General features: G+C 33.6%; 2 protein-coding genes across 6 annotated transcripts in view; one reads left to right on the top strand and one right to left on the bottom strand.

The window, feature by feature from the left end:
- Positions 1-11,033, top strand: part of LOC144436103 (adhesion G protein-coupled receptor L2-like) — a 55,227-nt gene extending 44,194 nt beyond the window's left edge. For 3 of the 5 annotated variants that reach the window (XM_078124789.1, XM_078124793.1, XM_078124790.1), the window contains 11 exons: positions 194-296; positions 730-883; positions 1,335-1,416; positions 1,954-2,020; positions 2,520-2,614; positions 3,237-3,272; positions 4,071-4,100; positions 5,124-5,292; positions 6,050-6,172; positions 6,690-6,783; positions 7,055-11,033. In XM_078124789.1, coding sequence (XP_077980915.1) covers positions 194-296; positions 730-883; positions 1,335-1,416; positions 1,954-2,020; positions 2,520-2,614; positions 3,237-3,272; positions 4,071-4,100; positions 5,124-5,292; positions 6,050-6,172; positions 6,690-6,783; positions 7,055-7,647 — 1,546 coding nt within the window. In that variant the 3' untranslated portion in view covers positions 7,648-11,033. The remainder of the gene's footprint in view (positions 1-193; positions 297-729; positions 884-1,334; positions 1,417-1,953; positions 2,021-2,519; positions 2,615-3,236; positions 3,273-4,070; positions 4,101-5,123; positions 5,293-6,049; positions 6,173-6,689; positions 6,784-7,054) is intronic. The other 2 variants (XM_078124791.1, XM_078124792.1) reach the window with 2 other exon arrangements.
- A 393-nt stretch (positions 11,034-11,426) lies between these two features.
- On the bottom strand, positions 11,427-19,899 carry LOC144436344 (adhesion G protein-coupled receptor L3-like). Its single transcript, XM_078125118.1, has 10 exons — positions 19,800-19,899; positions 19,508-19,610; positions 18,980-19,133; positions 18,421-18,502; positions 17,835-17,901; positions 17,003-17,097; positions 16,221-16,389; positions 15,403-15,519; positions 14,878-14,950; positions 11,427-14,290 (listed from the first exon to the last, which is right to left on the bottom strand). Exons 1-10 carry the CDS (start codon positions 19,850-19,852, stop codon positions 13,866-13,868), a joined length of 1,338 nt encoding a protein of 445 aa, XP_077981244.1. The 5' UTR covers positions 19,853-19,899; the 3' UTR covers positions 11,427-13,865.
- Between the last annotated feature and the right edge of the window lie 28 nt (positions 19,900-19,927).

The following is a 19,927-nucleotide window of genomic DNA, read 5'->3' on the forward strand; positions in this document are numbered from 1 at the left end:
CAATATTTTAAAAGTTCATGCTATGATAAAATGGATAGAGATGTTTACACTTTGCTCATTTAAACAATTAATTCTTTACCTTATGCTTCACAGACGTAAAATAGGTGTAGAAAGATTTAGCAAACAAAAATTTTTTGTATTTCACAAAATAAACAAATCATTTTTCTGATAGTAAATATTCTTCATTTTGTAGGAATTTACAGTCTGATAGGAACACCATCCACAAGAATCTTTGTTTTTGTCTGTTGGTTGCTGAGATTTTGTTTATGGCTGGCATAGCTGAAACCAGAAGAGAGGTAAAATTTCCCTTCCTTCAGTCCTGTTATTGTGACTATTCACCACTAGGGGGCGCTGTTTCTTACCAAACTGGATTTAGATGAGATGTTATTATATGAAAGGATGATTATGTTGGTATGCCATAGCTATACAGAAGAAAGCAAAACATATGTTTTAATGTATAAAGTGTAATTTCAGACTACTTTGTACTACAATGTCAATTATTGTCATTTTTGTGAACTTGTGGCTTGTCTTTGCTGTAAAGTATACCAGCAGCACTACAGAGCTAATACAAAATGTTTGCTTTTTTCTCCATTTCTCTGTGAAGTATTGTCATTTTTTGTCAGTAAAACATGTTTCGGCAACTTATGGCTTCTCTGATGCAGTAAAAGTGTATCCGCTGTTCTACAAAGCTAATGGCATAGAATGTTGTATTTTCTCTCAAATTTTCAGTTGATGTGTACCATATTTGCAGCTGTTCTACATTATTTCTTCCTGGCTGCCTTTGCCTGGATGAGTTTAGAGGGAATTCAGTTGTATGTCATGTTGGTTGAAGTATTTGAAGCTGAACATTCTAGACGGAAATATTACTATCCTTACGGATATGGTAAGTGAAAGGAACCTGAGAAAAATAATATCTTTTCCTTCTTTAGAATAGTAAATATTTTTCTTTGTGAGTTTAATTGTAATAGCTATTAAACACAGTGTCAGTTGATAGCCTGTTATAAAGTTGAAACTGACTATGACCAGTTTAGATTAGTTAAAACCAGTTCAAACTGGATTGGTTTTTTAAGGTTCACTAACTTTTTTTTCTGTGACTAGACAAGTATGGCAAGGTGTTAATTGTGATAAAGTCGACTAAATATTTGTAAAATATATGCCAGCATGTCTTTCATGTCAGCAGGTTGACAAACTTTTATTTCAAAAAAATATTTCCAAGTAATTTCAATATTTTACAGATGTTACAGTTGGCAGTCAGTACCTGTAATGCAAAGCCTCTTTTAATATTCATAATCCTATCAACTATTTTGACCTTTGTTGACTTTTTATCCTTTTAGGTGTTCCAGCCCTCATTGTTGGTGGTGCAGCAGTATCAGATTATTTCTTGTACAATTTCCATGGCTATGGTACTGAGTTATAGTAAGTATTTTTTGATGCTGAACATCTTATGATTCACATCACAGAAGGAATGACAAAACTACAGAATATATGATGGACATCAAATTATTCACAACAATTAGTCAACTCTCAAATTCAAAAAATTCTTTTTCTTTTAAAAAGTTTTTCAAATATTCCATAAACTATGAAGAGAATGAATAGTTTGTCATATACATATATGAGTTCACTGTGAGTAGCGTAGATTTAGTCCAAAAATGTGAAAGTGGAAACCAAATGAGAAAATGTATAGACTTGACTCAAATCAGTCAGTCTCAATTCTTTACACTGTTTGTAAGATATGCCATGACAGGGTGCCCTCACACATCAGTCAACCCACCGGTGAGGGTGGAGTGATACAGCGTATCTTACAGTCTATCTCAATTCATGACACGGTTGAATTGTTCATAAGATTACTATCGTAATCTAATTATTAGCATATCTTCCATATTTCAAATTAAAACTTGGAAAGAAAATTGTGAAATATTAGAATGTTATTGACTGATTTATGTTAATTTTCAGTTGCTGGTTGAACACAAAATGGGGTTTTATCTGGGCATTTGTTGGTCCTGTTTGTTTTGTTATTTTGGTAAGTATATATACTATATGAACTGCATTTCAATTCCAACATAGTGATCTTGGCTAAATATAAGAACCACAACTTGATAATCTCAATATTAACACTGTAAGTCTCTGAACACTACCTATTAAACCTACCCTGGCTCCACACTAGAATGTACATAGCTTTTTCTGACATGATTACATCAAGGTGAGTCTTTCATAACAAACAGCACAACTAACCATCAATTGTAGCTTCCATTGTGGTATATAGTACTTTAAATGTATCCTTGCTTTCAAAACAGCACAGTCCCAACCATCAATGATAGCTTCCATTGTCATATATAGTACTTTAAATGTATCCTTGCTTTCAAAACAGCACAGTCCCAACCATCAATTATAGCTTCCATTGTCGTGTATAACACTATATCGTGAGTTATCCTCATCATCACACATCGTAATCATTTGTTGATTTTATTATCCTCATCATCACACATCGTAATCATTTTTGTTGATTTTATTATTTTCAGATCAACATGATATTCCTAGTAATGGCAGGTGTTATTATGTGTCGACATACAAGATCACCCACTCATAAGAAGAATGATAAGATAAACAAACTAAGGTGAGAAAAAGAATAGAATACTTCCAAGTTTTAATTATCAAAAAAAAAATTAAATTCCAGGATCACTAATGTTATTTCACCAGATGTGTTGACCAGCTTGGTAAAATGGCATCTGTTCATACAAAGTTGTATTAAAACCAAGACAAATCGAAAGATCAACAGGGCTTTACGAATATGCCTAGAATTCTCCATAGTGTTAGGAGATATTTGATGTTTCGATTGTGACTCATAGAAAAATGAAATTATGAGAATGTCCATGATCCAATATTTTGTGTGAATTGCCTACATCAGTGACTCTACATTGCCTGTACAATATGTCCCAGTTTAGTCAGGTTGTAAAAAACACACGTCAAAGATTTTATATGAGTACCATGAATGAAGCTGATAACTGCGATGGTTGTTATATAGTAGCCATATCCAAACATAGTTCCTCCCCTCTGTACTTTCTACATTACTAATCACCCCTTTATAAAAATGGTACATCTTCCCCATCCTCACATACTCAATCCTTCCTATCAAGGTCATGCCATTCTCTGATAGAGGTAGGGGTGTGTGGCTCCATACCTTGGGTGACGTTCAATTCATTACTAATACCATTCTTGTCTACTTCATGATCCAGTAGTGTATCTCTCCAGCTTTCTCAAACTGATAAAATGGCGTAAGCAAACTTTTTGTGCTTTCCATCATATCTACATCTGTTGTCTTTAATGTTTGGTTTTTGTTGTCTCCACGCCGTGTGTAAAACTTCACCTTGTATCTTGTCTGTTTCACATCAATGTGGTGAATTGTGAGTCCCATCATCCTGTCATATTCTCTCCATTTACTTAGTATCTTGTATCACCATTGTCATTGGCGTCATCATTGTCTTCATTATAAACCTCAATTATCATTATCACCACCATCACCATCATCACCATCATCACCACCACCACCACCACCACCATCATTATCACCACCACCACCACCACTACCTTCATCATCACCACCACCACCACCACCACCATCATTATCATCACCACCATCATCACCACCACCATCGTCATCTGATTCATCCTTCCCATTCATCATATCACTTACACACATAACATGACACCAATCCTATCTTATCTATATATCTCATTATAATTCTACAGTCATATAACTTATGCAATGAATTAACATCTATTGTGTTGTTGGTTCTTTTTGCACATAAAAGTCTCTGTCAATCAGTATACAAGAATAAGTCTTGTCAAGTCAATATCTGATAACAACCACAAAGCACCACTAATCCAAATAATGATATCTTTAATTTTGTGTATTTAAATGAACATTTTGTCACATGACATATCTTGTACTATTACTATCTGTTTGTCTCATTGGTAAATTGTCAGTACTTTCTAACCTTTCACAAAATAACCACAATCATACTACTTTACTAACATACTAACAATTTCTTACATTTCCATGGCAACCCCAGACTAGGGGAGACTAAACTACAGGAATTCCTGTAAGTATCTAACAGCATGAGGGCGCTGTTTGTGTGTTGGTTATTCTGTCATGCTGTCATTTCATAAATGTTGAAAGCCGAAATTTAAATTCTGCATGATGTATCAATTATTGTTGTGCTATATACCTTATCACATACATACACATACATGTGAACCAAATGTGCTGTTATTCATTTCATACAAGGGTTACTTCAAATTTTACCAACAGGCATAGCTTTACTATCAGTTTGTCAGTCCATGGTGAAAAACTAGTAAAATTCTATTGCCTCCATACTTTTAGTGTGATGCTAAACAACATTTTTTAGTAAACAAAACTTTTTAAACATACTTTTGAAATAAAATGTTGAGATGAAATAACAGTGGTGCTCCTCAAATAAAAAGTTTGTTTGTTAAGACATCTTAACTGAAAACCATAAAATTATATATTTCAGCATCTCAACTATATGCATGAATTATCAATGTTTCTTTTGATTAACTATCACCTCCACCCCACCCTCCATATTTCAAATTATTTTATGTTCTCCCTTTAGTAAAAAAGTAACTGCTATATGTAAAATAGATCATGATGTTGTCTGTTGTCATTTGCATGTTTTGATTGACTTAAAAAATATTAAAAGAATCCGTTCTGATGTATGTAGGTTTGTGGTGATATCACTGACTGTATCAACTCGTAAAAATATTATTTTCTATAAATTGGAGTGTATTTTGAACAAGATGAGGCAACTTTGTTAGTTTAGGGTAAAGAAATGGATAAAAGCATTAAGCATATTAGTTTCAGTTACCCAGACTCACAGCCACTGGGAGCTCTGCCTATGAGATCTCCCCAAGCAAGGGTGGTCTTGTAGAAGAGCCCCCCTGCAGAGAGAGTCTGGGTAACCGAGACTATGAGCATGTAATCTTTATCAATGTCACTTGTCAATGTGATCCTTTATGTAGTTGTCTGAAAACAAAAAAAGACATTTCATTGCATTTTTCTACTGCAGATGCAAATAATAATATTGATTTTTTTTGTATATTTTCAGGGCTTGGTTGAAAGGAGCATGTGTATTGCTGTGTTTATTAGGAATCACATGGGTTTTTGGATTATTGTATATTAATTCCCAAACCATGGTGATGGCGTATGTCTTCACTGCCTTGAACTCTCTACAAGGTCTCTTCATCTTTGTCTTCCATTGTTTGATGAATGAGAAGGTGAGTTATGGATTCTTTCAAAAGAAGACTTTGCACAAAATATAAAGATATAAAGAAGAATTTTTGTAAAATCTTCCCAAAATTCTCAGCTTGTACAGTGTATCAACAAGTTTGTTACAATATCAAGTTGTTTTTCCTAATCTAAATATCTCCTTTCACTGTTGTGGATCACATGAAAGTTATCCTAACAGTAGTGAGAGCCATGTATGTCTGTATTGTAGGCCATCGCACAAAGTGATACCATCAAATCTCTAATGATAAAAAACATCCAACACTTCATCCCTGAATATATGTAAGAAGACAAATTGTCTTAAATATCTCAGATGAGAATAAACCACTTCTGGGGGTTTTTCACTCTACTTTCATATGCAAAGTCATCAATAGTGAAACTGTATTGAAGCTCTTTAAAATAGGAATGCCAAGCCAGGAAATGAAGTCATTTCATAACTATATTTTTGAAGGTAATAAGTACTTGAGTCATGGATATTCGTTGTTCATCTAATACATATGCATGTCTGCTAAGTCACATGATGCAATGGTGCAGCACTATGAGAACAATAAAAGGTTTCAGTTTTGTGTTTCTTGGCAACTGCGTGAAATTTATGTGAATTTATGAAAAGACTCTCCAGAACCCAAAAGTTATGAAAACGTCTTCATTTCCTGGAGTGACATTCCCTTGAACTAATTTAGACATAGCAAGTGTTTGGTTTTAAGAGACAGATCTGATGTGTGTTTGTTTGTTTGTTTATACTTTCAGGTAACAAAGGAATACAAGCGATGTGTTAGGCAAAGTAGCTGTTGTCCTGATTGTGTACGTGAACAGTATGCAAGTGTTAGTATGTCAAATCAACATGGCTCCAGATCTAGTTCTTCATCCAAGGTAAGAACTGTGAAGTTTGATGATAATGGTAGTGGGATAGGATGGGATGGGATGGGATGGAATGGAATGATTGTGATGGTGGTGTGGGGTACACCCTCTTTGGGGCAGAGACAGTTTATGACACACTCTTTGGGGCAGAGACAGTTTATGACACCCTCTTTGGGGCAGAGACAGTTTATAGAGATATTAGTTTGTCACCAATGGATAGTACTTCAGATATAGTTGATCTTGATCAAAGGTCAAAGGTTAAACATGATTTTTGATAGCAAGGATTGTGTCAGTCTGTCTGTCTGTCTGTCTGTCTGTCTGTCTGTACTGTTTTCATGATGTGATGAGTTATTTATCACACAGGATAGGTAGTTATTAAACTAGGTAGAAATATTATTTTGTCTGAATTTTTGTTGATCATAGATATGTTGTGTTGATGACATGAATCTGTGGTTGTACTGCTATGCAGTTTATATGTGAATCATGATATATGTATTAATCTATACCTACTTTAATTCTATTTACTCAGAAACTACGTAATGTATGGGATGTGAAATCAGTCAGTACTGCATCAACCGTCACTGATAAAAGACTTTCAGTATCATCAGCTGGTAAAGGATACTGTAAGTAAACTAATCTTTGTTACAAGTTTGATTGAAAAAACATGTACATGATTGAATTGTTACATTGTAATTACATTGTAATTACAACACCTGGATATTATATGTATGTGATTGTATCTTTGTTACATTTTTCATAAATTGGTCCTTTTCATCAACTTGGATGTCAAAACACAGTTTTCATTTCTATTACAATTGGAAGGATGTGTTATGCTATATACTTGTTTCTTTGATCATAGAGTAACAATGTTTATATATCTGTTTTGTTTTCTAGTTGACCCTAATATGAAGTACAGCCCAGTCCAACAAACTGAACATGATGCACTGGATGAAGTTGACGAAACAAACCCATCCTTGGAATCTTTAGAAAAAATAAAACTTGGTCGTTTTGATGATAAACATGATTCTGGATATGAGACTTTACAAAACAATAAAAATCAGGCCAAGACCATAAACCATGAACCATGTTGTGTTAGAGACAAAATATCACGTAGTGATCCACAATTGCCTTATTTACCAAGTAATGGAAATCAAAGAGACAGTATTAAACTGCTGGTTGAACATGAAGAGATGCCAGAGTGTTCATCACCATCATACTTCAAAAGTATGCCAAACTTGATAACCAGATCACCAAGACCTGTAAGACAGGAAACCATGGAAACCAAACAAGTAGTCAATCAAAGTATGCCTAATTTGACAGACAGGACTGATCAATTTATTGTTGTGACTGGACTTAGAAAAGGAGCTAGTGATTTTAATATAAATCGACCTTTGACCTTGCATCATGGCCGAACACCGTCGGAGACTGATGTTGAGTTTCCTGTTCTACCTAGAGTGAATTCTGATGATCACGAAACGTTTGTATGACTAGGATGCCAGCAAATGTACGATGTCCAACTAGGCAACTGTTAGTCCAACATTGAGATTCAAATGAGATTGTTGCCAGGCAACAAAGCAGAGATGAAGACAGCTAAATATAATTTCCGTGTGCCGTTTCCTTGGCAACTGGAAGTAGACTATTTGTACATACTAGGTCAAGCCATGAGTATAGATTTGGTAGACTAAACTTGATAGTATAGGATTTTTTGGTGATTTATCATTAATGTTGCAATATGTTACAACAGTAACACCAAATTTACTAAGTTTTCTCACATTAATGACATTTAGGTCATATGGAGTATTCTCTAAATACTTTCTGATAATGTAAATACACCATCAATGTCTTCATCTTCTGCAATAAAAGTAGTTTGTCGTCTTAAGACGGCCATGCATTTAAAAACATATGCCTGGGCTTGCCAGGAAAATCGGCTATATTTCCCAAGGAGTACACAAGCATCTATTTTGTTAACAATTAAGAAAAAACTTAATTGAAATCATGACAATAATTGTGCTCTGAAAAACACTTTTACTTAGAAGAAATATAATTCCAGTGTTTAGTCTTTTGAAATCAGGACCAAGTTCCATTATTTTATATTTCAAACCTCTGTGTATAAGAGGAGATTGTACAGGGTTTGTGTTTATTTTTGTGTTTATGTTTACTAAAAGCACTACATGTAAATATGTTGACTAAGGTACTTATATTATTTGAGATACTGTTACAAGTCTTCAGATTTTGTTCTGACTTTGGAGTACTGTTCGGTTGTTTACAAGTCTTCAGATTTTGTTCTGACTTTGAGATACTGTTCGGTTGTTTACAAGTTTTCAGATTTTGTTCTGACTGTTCGGTTTTCTGACTTTGAAATATTGTTCAGTTGTTTACATGTTTCCATGATTTGTTTTATTCAATTGTATTGCATTCAATTAAAGTAAGTTTTTTGAATCATGTTTGTAATCACAACAGTTCAAACATTTTACATGACACTTTTGAGATATAGAATAGCAAAACTTAGATTTAGGTAGTTGATGTTTCTAAAACATCTTTCTTTTACAGCGTTTAGACTGTTTGACCAAACTGAAGGACAAAGAAATATTTGTGGTTTTAATAACATGAACTTATTGAGTCTTATTTTCACGAGTAACCAATTTGATATACCACTGATGCACACAATTTCTAGTGACACACCAAAATTTGGTGTTCCCCTATCTCTTACAATGTGGTGACTCTCAAGAAATGCCAGTTTTATCATTTTGACTCACAACAACATTTGGCTATCATTAGAGGGCACACTGCTAGTGACTCATGACAGATTGTTGAGACTTTGCAGAGTGTTTCTGAAAATACAACACTGAAGAATTTAGCAAAATCATGTAGACCTATTAATATAGTCAGTGTTTTTGTCGAGGTGCAGGAACCGAACCCTGGTTGGGGGAGGGGGATGCTTCTTGTAAAACTTGCAGAGTTTGCATGCCTTTAGTTGGGAACCTTGGTAAAATACCATGGCAACTAGGGTAGATTTTAACTATTACCACCCTTAACAAAAACACTGATGCAGTTAATGTCTTGTACTTTGAAAACAGTATGGTCAATTGTCACTTGTTTGCTCCCCAACTCCAAAGTATTAAAAAAACCCACATATTTCTTATTGTCATGTTGGTCAATATTGACCTCGTTCATTATTTACTGATTTTATCATAATTTGTGTCATTGTCAGCAGACGATAATTTGTGTTATTGTCAGCAGACGATAATTTGTGTTATTGTTAGCAGACGATAATGTATCATTGTCAGCAGACGATAATTTGTTTTATTGTCAGCAGACAATAATTTGTGTTATTGTTAGCAGACAATAATGTATCATTGTCAGCGGACGATAATTTGTGTCATTGTCAGCAGACGATAATTTGTGTCATTGTTAGCAGACGATAATTTGTGTCATTGTCAGCAGACGATATTTTGTTTCAGTTTCAGCAGATGACAAGACAGTGATGTTTAGCATAAAAGAGCTTTTGTTTTCAGAAACTGCCATTGTGAAACTTTTGAATTCCATATTTCTGTTTTGTCAACTTATTTAATTGTTCCAAAAAAAAATGGGTTTTTTTTGTCAAAATCATTCACAAAATCTGCCAACCATTGAGCATAATGAATTCCATATACATCATTACCCAGTACATGTAATGATTTAGAACTGACTTCCAATGAGACAAGAAGCATGAAGTGAACCAATATTTCATGTGTTCATCATCCAATCAGGAACCTCTATACAACTTTGAGTTGACTCAATTCCTGTGATTTAAAACAGAATTCCTATTGGCCAAGAAATACTACAAACAGAACAATATTTTCTCTTATCCAATCAGGAACCTCTGTACAACTTTGACTTGATTGTTGTTGTTTATACCCTTCAGATAACAATTAGTAAAACACAGTGCACATAAAGAAACCTTGCTCACATACATGCACACTGCCTGCTTCCATACAACATTTGCAAGATACAATAAACAGGGTATTTACAAATTTGATGAAACACACTAATGCTTGCCAAATTGTACACTTTATGGTGCTCCACTGTCATGACTGTTCTTCCATTCCTTAGAGAAACCATAGACCCTACTACTGTATAGTCTATATGGAGAAATAGCTTAGTAGACCATATCTGAAATACTGAGAAAATTTAACATGGGTGTTGAATTAGCAGTTTTCATGACAGTTGTGTCTTGGACATGGCTCAGAATTTCCGACATATTTGATATTCATGAGTGTGAAATGTTTTCTATTGAAAACACTGCAACCCAGTGACAGCGATCATGTTATTGAATAGGTAATAGTTTTAGTGTATCGTGCCCTCAGTAGTTTGAGAAAGGTCAATATTGCAGGAGACTTGGTAGCCATTTTGAATATTAAAAAAATATGTTATGAAAGAGCGCCCTCAGTAGTTTGAGAATGGTCAATTGCATGAAACTGGTAGCCATTTTGAATATAAATTAACATGCGATAGTATCTGTGATGAAAGAAAGGGAAGTTGTTGTCTATTAAAAACCTTCAGATTAAGTCATGTATATTTGGGTAATCCCATTGTAAACTTGAAATTATTCTTGTATATTTAGTACGGATATTGATTGAGCAAATGAACAAGACACCTATGAACTTCCATGGTTGTACCAAAATGAGCTGACTTCTCAATAAAAAGTGTTTTATTCTGAGATTTGTCAGGCTTTCTGACAACATAAAATTGGGTAAAAAAGTTACAGAAAAAGGCAAAATAACAGGATTGCATGATAAATACACATTGTGAGAACTGTATTTCAGGACAACTTGTCAATCATCATTCAAATAATATTGTTGTTTTCCAAATAAAAAATATTATGCAACAAAATATGGCATTATGGTTTTGAGTTCTAGTTTTATATCATGTATGCAATGCTTGTCAAGAAGGGAACCAAAAGGTGAGAACTAAAGAACTCAGTCAGTTGTAACTGGCATGGAGATAACCAACACTATCACCCAATATTGAAATTTGTTAAAATATCAATAATTAGGCATTGCACATGTCAATTTTATACAGACTGATGGTGAGATGTCAAAGTCATGATTGCATTTGGTTGCTGATTTTTGGGTGCAGACCCACAAATCAATTTGACTGGATTTATGGTATCACATACAATTGTATATCCCAGAATCTCTTGTTGGTGTGTGTGTGTGTGTGTGGTGGGGGGGGGGGGGGGGAAGCAGGCACAACAAAACTTGAAGTCATTTTAGGGGGTGGGCTACAAAATGTTTTGAGGGGGGGGGAGCTTACACTCAAAATTTTGACTGAAATATTTTCTCCCCAGGAGCTAAGTTAGGCTGCCATCATTCTGCACTTTCTCCCATGAGTATAATGTATTATTTATTTTCCACTTGGGTATTTTGTATAGGTGTTGTGTTGATGTTGCATCTTTGTAACAATTACATGTACATAGTAAATGTTGGATGACAACAATTGGGTATTTACCTGTTGTCGCCCTTGGTAAATAAATAACAACAACAACAATGGTATTCCCTTTAAATAAAAGTTCAAATGATCCTTGGTACAGTATCAGTATGATATAAAAACAACACAGGCAACTCACAAACACAATTTAATTCTAAATTTTACATCTCGTACACTTTACTAAAAATAATATGTAAACGCTAGTTTTAGCAATCCTATTACAAAAAACACACTGCATAAAATAAATAACAATTTAGACATGACCACGACTGCAACTTTTTCAACTTACTTTTAAAATTACAAAATAAATGCTACAATGCACTAATAGCAATCAAAAATGGAATATCCATATACATGTAGATCCATATGGAAGGATGACTGACTTAATTGACAACTATGTCGACTGACTTCCTATGTAAGACAACTAAACTGACTTTGTATATAGTCCTAGCTATGACAACTATGAAGCCTCACTTTGTACATTCCTATGTATGACAACTATGTAAACTGACTTAGTATATAGTCCTAGCTATGACAACTATGAAGCCTCACTTTGTACATTCCTATGTATGACAACTATGCAGACTGACTTTGTATACAGTCCTGTATGACATGTAGACTGACTTTGTACATACAGCTGTATGTATGACAACTATGTAAACTGACTTTGTACATTCCTATGTATGACAACTATGTCAACTGACATTGTAAATACAGTCCTATGTATGACAACTATGTCAACTGACTTTGTACATACAGCCCTATGTATGACAACTATGTCGACTGACTTTGTACATACAGTCCTATGTATGACAACTATGTCAACTGACTTTGTACATACAGTCCTATGTATGACAACTATGTCAACTGACTTTGTACATACAGCCCTATGTATGACAACTATGTCAACTGACATTGTACATACAGCCCTATGTATGACAACTATGTAAATTGACTTTGTACATACAGCCCTATGTATGACAACTATGTAGACTGACTTTGTACATACAGTCCTATGTATGACAACTATGTCGACTGACTTTGTACATACAGTCCTATGTATGACAACTATGTCAACTGACTTTGTACATACAGCCCTATGTATGACAACTATGTCAACTGACATTGTACATACAGCCCTATGTATGACAACTATGTAAATTGACTTTGTACATACAGCCCTATGTATGACAACTATGTCGACTGACTTTGTACATACAGTCCTATGTATGACAACTATGTCAACTGACTTTGTACATACATGCAGTCCTATGTATGACAACTATGTAAACTGACTTTGTACATACAGTCCTATGTATGACAACTATGTCGACTGACTTTGTACATACAGCCCTATGTATGACAACTATGTAGACTGACTGTACATACAGCCCTATGTATGACAACTATGTTGACTGACTTTGTAGATACAGTCCTATGTATGACAACTATGTCGACTGACTTTGTACATACAGCCCTATGTATGACAACTATGTAAATTGACTTTGTAGATACAGCCCTATGTATGACAACTATGTCGACTGACTTTGTACATACAGCCCTATGTATGACAACTATGTAGACTGACTGTACATACAGTCCTATGTATGACAACTATGTCGACTGACTTTGTAGATACAGCCCTATGTATGACAACTATGTCGACTGACTTTGTACATACAGCCCTATGTATGACAACTATGTAGACTGACTGTACATACAGCCCTATGTATGACAACTATGTCGACTGACTTTGTAGATACAGTCCTATGTATGACAACTATGTCGACTGACTTTGTAGATACAGCCCTATGTATGACAACTATGTCGACTGACTTTGTACATACAGCCCTATGTATGACAACTATGTAGACTGACTGTACATACAGCCCTATGTATGACAACTATGTAAACTGATTTTGTACATACAGTCCTATGTATGACAACTATGTATAAACTGACTTTGTAGATGGTGTACATCCTAAGTATTAAAGATAACCATATTGAACCCAAATACACATATGTATGCAACTGTATATGTGTATTAAAGGTATCTCTATGGTACATTTAACTTAAGTTTACAATACTCTTTTAAAGTTGGGTTAAAAGTAATCAATTGCAATTTTCATACACTTAGAAACATTATTATATGCTATGGCAATAAAGGACATGACATCTAAGGTTTATTTTATGTATTGTGATCTCTGTTGAAAATAAATGAAAACTACATTGTCTATTAAATAGAAGTCTCTGCTTCCAATCGCTTTTTTAACAGTGTTGAGGGCTGGTTAATGTTAGAATCACTACACCCCTTTCTCACACTGGTCAAAACAACAAATGTATCACTTTTTGGTACTAGATCAGGCATGCTCCAAGTGAAAATCTTATCGTTTTTCCGACGTTCTTTCTGTTGACCAGGGTGTGACAGTTGAGAGTCACTTTTATTCTTGTGAGTTGATGGTTCAAAGTCAGATCTTCTCTGGTCAGGAGTGTTATCATGTTGTACAGTGTCACCACCATCATCATCATTTATATCAAGCTTGTCCTGTAGATTACTAAATTTTACTTTGTCTGATGATGATGCATCATTGATATCATCTGTTGAATTGGTTCCTTTTTGATCTTCTTGGTTGGCAGGAGTATACCTCACACTGGGATCAACTGAAAATGACAGATTAATATTATTGATATTATTGTAATAATGAGTTTTATGAAATTAAAGGCCACCTATAATAATTGGCTGTATGAATGGCAAATTCACAATTCTCAGTATTTCACTCGTATTGAATGGCTTAATGTCTGGGTCAGAGGGAAAGTTTCATACAACTAACGCATAGTGTGGGAAACCAGAAAGGAGAAAGAAACTCCTTGAAAACAATTGCTATTGACCACCAGAATATTGAGATAATGTCACTACACCTTTAAGTATTTCATCAATAGTTCCAAATTTCAGCAATAAAATATCAGTTGACAACTAAAATACACAGTAACTGTTGCAAGTACAGTTTCTAACATGGTGGTATTGCCATCTTACGATGAGTGACATTACAATTTTTTCTTATCTGTGTCTTAGAGGTTTCAAATATTTTATGGAATCAAAGAAATGTAGGGTAAGTTCATGAGGAACATACAAATACAAAAGTGACACCTTTACATTCTAATGCCTATATGCTTACAATAATAATAATAATAATAATAATATAGTACTTTCCACTCTGTGTTCAAAGCACTTTACAATTATTACTTACGAATGTTTTTACCAGTTGATGACACTGACAGTCTTTTTTCATTTGCAGTAGAGGTGTTGTACAAGCCTGCTTTCTGGAAGATTTAAAATTAAATACTAGTTAATAAATTTGATTTGACAAATGTTTCATGATGTTGCTAGTTTGAATGACAGTACTAAAAACATATCAACATAACATTACTCTTTTTTAGAAAGCTGCCAATCTGGTTTTGCTTCTTCAAGTTCTTTTTTTTTCAAATATATATCTATCCAAAATATATAACCAACAATATACCCTATGTTGGTGGATTTGTAGCTGTTTTGTGAGAGCAATGCAAACTGCTTTTCAAATAGAGCCAAACATTTCACCCTAAACTTCTAACCAACAAGACCTCCATCAAAATATCAATTACCAAAACAGTATTTTGTAATGTACCCTTAATACCAAAATGAAACAGCCAAAAGTATATTTAAAGTATACTTTTCAATGTCAAGTACATTTCAAGTATACCATAAATAGATTTGGTTGTTATGATGCTAATCCTACCTTTGTTGAGATGGTGGATTTGGTTGCCAGTTGATTTGAGGAGTTCACAAGAGAATATTGATCACAACATGGACAACAGCGACCTTGTTGAAAACATCTCTTGTATTCTTTAATGATCTACAGAGATAATTGTTTCATTTACACGTTGGAAAAAGGAAAACAGATTATCGTTATTGAGCTAATTAGTGTACAACTGATAAAGAAATTTTGTTTTGACTAATAAACTAATGACAAATGATGAGGGAATCTGATGATAAAAAATCCCTTTCGCAAAGACAGATGCTCACTTATTTTGAGTGTAGTAAGTTGCACAAGTCATCTGCAATAAATGAGAGCAACTTATAGCTATGTAAACATCTCAGCAACTAGGTTTCACATAAAAGTATTTATTACTGAAGATGTAACAGATAAGTACAAATTGCATCCAATGAATTTAATCATATGACATGCACATATGCATGGTTAATGTGTACTATTTAATTTGGAAGTATGCAAATTTAGGGATGGAAATGGGCCCCTGTGTTGGTCAACTGGACTCTGTCATTTTGATTGTCAGACGGATAAAAGATACTCATTTGATACCATCAGTGTAGTCGCAGTTAAATTTATATTGTGTGGTCATTGTGCCATCAACTATTAATTAGGTTTAGTTTCCTATCAACACCTATAAACACATGAATTCATTATATGTAGAAAATAATATTCCGGATGTCAAAATCTACTCATTGCAGAATTTCATTGTAGGTAAAAAAAAAAATTCTTTGGTCTACAACATATTGGTATAAATACTTAAGTTTACATTTTACTAGTGTTATTACCTTTTCATCCATTAAGCAATGAAATATGAAAATGAAAATTCCTTGCAGCGAGTTTAGGATGGTGAAGATATAAGCCATGACCATAGTGCTAGAGTCAACATACATCATTCCAAACACCCAGGTAACACCAAGTAAACATAGCAGTGCACATGATGCTTTTAGCCACACTCTGGGAAAAAAAGTATTGGACATGATGGTAATCAATTATTCTATGTACTAAACTGAAATGAATATTTAGTGTTTGTTTTGTAGATCTGAAATATAGGGACTTACACCAAACCTTCTCCAAGTACGATAAGAACATCATACAACTTGGGAGAGGATCCGATAACTGGTGAATTTTGGTAATAAAAAAGGTAGAGAGATTACAAAATGAATATGGCAAATAAACAAAAATCAAACAAAATCATTGATGTGTAATCTAGTAAATAAAATTAAAATTTTTAGGACATTGACTAACAAAATACATTGTAGCACTTAAAGACAATTATGGTTGTCTTAAATTTGTAGAAAAAGAGGTTCAATATTCTCTTAAATTTGTGTTCCGGTCATTAAAGTTGTTATGTTTGCACTGGAATATGCAAATTAATCAGGAATTCAAAATAAAAATTAAATCAGTAATCATCAAAAAAGTAAGACTGTGAACATGGAAAAATGGAAAACTGATGGGGGGGAGGGGGGTTGTATTGTGTAATAGAATTATCATTTTCTGCAAACAATATGAAGCATATGAATGGAAAATGAAAATTTCTTTAATGGTGGTTTATCTTCCTTTTGCTTACCTCAAATTGGCCATTTTGCTGTCCTCTCTATGAGTTGGTGATGTAGGGTGTCTACACATGACAACAAAGGTCATTACAAGAAATATTATATTTACCTGGAAATGATGTAAATATTGGAAAGTTGAAGGTGTGGTGGGTTACATTAAGTATTGAATACATGCAAGACTGACTCTAGGTGTGGTGGGTTACAAACATACGTATATACACATGGAAGACTGACTCAGTGACGACTTTATTTGTGAACTTGAAAGATTTACATATATGCCTATACTTTAATGGTTATATAGGTTAATTGTACTCTTATAAAATGTAAACTTCCCACAAATGTACTTTAATTCCGAAATAACCCCCACCCCACCCATAACTGTACAAAAATGTTATATATGATATGATTCTAAACCATTTTCATATTCTTGTTTTTTGACAGCTTTTTAGACAATTTCAACCTAAAGAGAAGAAGTCATATGTTACACACACAACAGGTAATTAATTTCTTGTTTAGTGTGTTACAACTACACAGTGATGGCAGATAATGATAGGATTTCGCAAACACTTCCCAAAGGGCTTATCTCCATGGCTTTGATTATATCTCTCTATATCATCCTGGCTAGATCAACAAGAAATCATTAAGTAAGTTGTTCATGCAAATTAATTAGTAAACCCCCAACTGCAAATGTGCCACATTTAGACTTGTCATTGATTGACAAAGACATGCTGTTAATGACTGTGTTTGTGGTTATATTTGAATTTCAAATTTCACTGAGGTTGACAAGAGAATAGATTCGAAGGCCATTGGTTTAAACTTCTAGGCTACGTAAACACATGCACTTACCAAGATAACAAAACAGATGGGACCAACAAATGCCCAGATAAAACCCCATTTTGTGTTCAACCAGCAACTGAAACAAACATTTCCAAATGTAGTTTAATAAATTTACTTCAACAGGAATATGTTAAATCAAATTAAGTCATCAAGGCATGATTAACAACTGTAGCACTAATCTTTTAACATCTAGAATTGGAATATGCATTAGATAAAAACCTACACCAAAAATACTTTAATGGCTGTACTAATTAACATCCTCACTGATAAAATAAATGAACCATCAGTTAAATTTACTGAATCTATATACCATTCCATGCCAAAACTTCTGAACTCATATAAGCTGTACATTCTTACATTTAGAGCATTATTTTCGCCCTGTATCATTGACACAAAGAGAGTTTTGGTATACAACAATGCAGTTGAATGACTTTCCACTATGCTGTGCCATATACCCCTGAAGTCATATGAGAAATGACCAATTTATCAATTGAATATTACTATTAATTAGCCATGTGTAGAGCAAAATTCTTTTTTGCAATGTATCATTACCACAAAGAGTCATGTTTTAGGACAATGAAGTTGATTTACTTACTACCATTCTGTGCCATAACCTCTGAACCCATATAAGAAATGGTCAATTATAACTGAAGTTAAAACAATGACAGCTGGAACACCTGTTAATATAATGATGCATAAAAACTCTTGATTATTAGAGAATAAGTCTTAGATCAGTTGCATTGAGTTAACTGTAATAATATCAAATAACAAAATAAAGCTTAAGCAATACCTCAAGTATATCAGCAATTAGTATGAACATCCCTTAAAATAACTCATGTCTATAAGAACTATTTCAAATGATTTCATTGTATTTCATCAGTGTACGTGCATATATATTTGCACTGCATACAAATGATATGTAAATGAGTGCATAATTGTTCCTTGTACATGAAATAGTATGATTTTTATGTAAATTTGCTTGTTCAGATGAACATAATGTAAAATAACAGAACCCCATGCCATATGAGTGCCGGTGTGGGTACTCGGAAGTATTTGCACTCATGCTTGCAGTACATGTTTGCTGCTCTAGAGAACACTGTATTTAAAGCACACTTACAAATACTCTGATACGGTGAATAAATATAATTGCTTACCATATCCCAAAAGATAAAAATACTTCCTTCTTGAGTGTCCTGTCTTAAATACTGTAATTAGCATGAAATACAACTGAATGCCTTCTAAACCCATCCAGGAAAATACTGCTAGGAATGAATAGTGCAGGAATACTGCAAATATTGTACACATTAGCTAGAAAAATAGGAAAGATAGCAATAATTATCAATAATGCAGGAATTCAAATATTGTATACATTAATTGTGAAAAAATAAGAAGAAAGATCTCCAGTCATCATCAACAATTGCTTTCTGGAAAGGTAGTAATGTAAGATTTAGTCAGTAAGAGTCTGTTTATATAATAAAATCTTATACTTATAACTAATATATACTGACATTTTATTACACTATAACTATGAAATATGAAAATCTTTCATATTTGCTGAAATATTCATAGACCATATAGTTTTAAAGATAATTCATTTTAAGATGTACACCTGTAAGAAGATTTCTTTCAGCAAGATAATTTTACACAATTTTACCATAGACCGAAAGAAAAACCAGACATACCTGTCTCTTTGTTTGGGAGATACCTGCCATAAATAATACTTCAGCAACCAGTAAACTCAAACACAAGTTTTTATGGATTGTTAGTCTGTCAGACTGTATATTTCTTTATAACAAAAAAGAAAAACAACAATTAAATGAAACCAATTGATAAATTTAAGATGTACAAAATCATTTTTATTTTATTCTCACTATATTTTTTGTGGAAATATGTCTGTACTGGCACATTTTAAGACAAAAACATAGAAAAATAGATACTTTTGATTCAAGATATTTTCAAATTGTTGCCACTTACTTGAAACATATAAATGTCATAAGACAGATAACAAGGCAGACAATTGAGATCATAAAACCAGTATAGGTTATCACAGAAAGTGCAAAGTGATGACTCCAGGGCAGCTGAAAAAGAGGACATGAACATGA

This window comes from Glandiceps talaboti, chromosome 6 (genome assembly GCF_964340395.1).
Source record: "Glandiceps talaboti chromosome 6, keGlaTala1.1, whole genome shotgun sequence".
In the NCBI taxonomy this organism is placed as follows: Eukaryota; Metazoa; Hemichordata; class Enteropneusta; family Spengelidae; genus Glandiceps; species Glandiceps talaboti.

Coding starts and splice junctions, on each gene's coding strand:
- LOC144436344 (XM_078125118.1), bottom strand. CDS start 19,852: ATGATCTCAATTGTCTGCCTTGTTATCTGTCTTATGACATTTATATGT. Junction 19,134..19,507: donor TCTCCCAAACAAAGAGACAG/GTATGTCTGGTT, acceptor CTATTTTTCTAG/CTAATGTGTACAATATTTGC. Junction 18,503..18,979: donor TTTTTATCTTTTGGGATATG/GTAAGCAATTAT, acceptor TTATATTAACAG/GTGTTCCAGCTGTCATTGTT.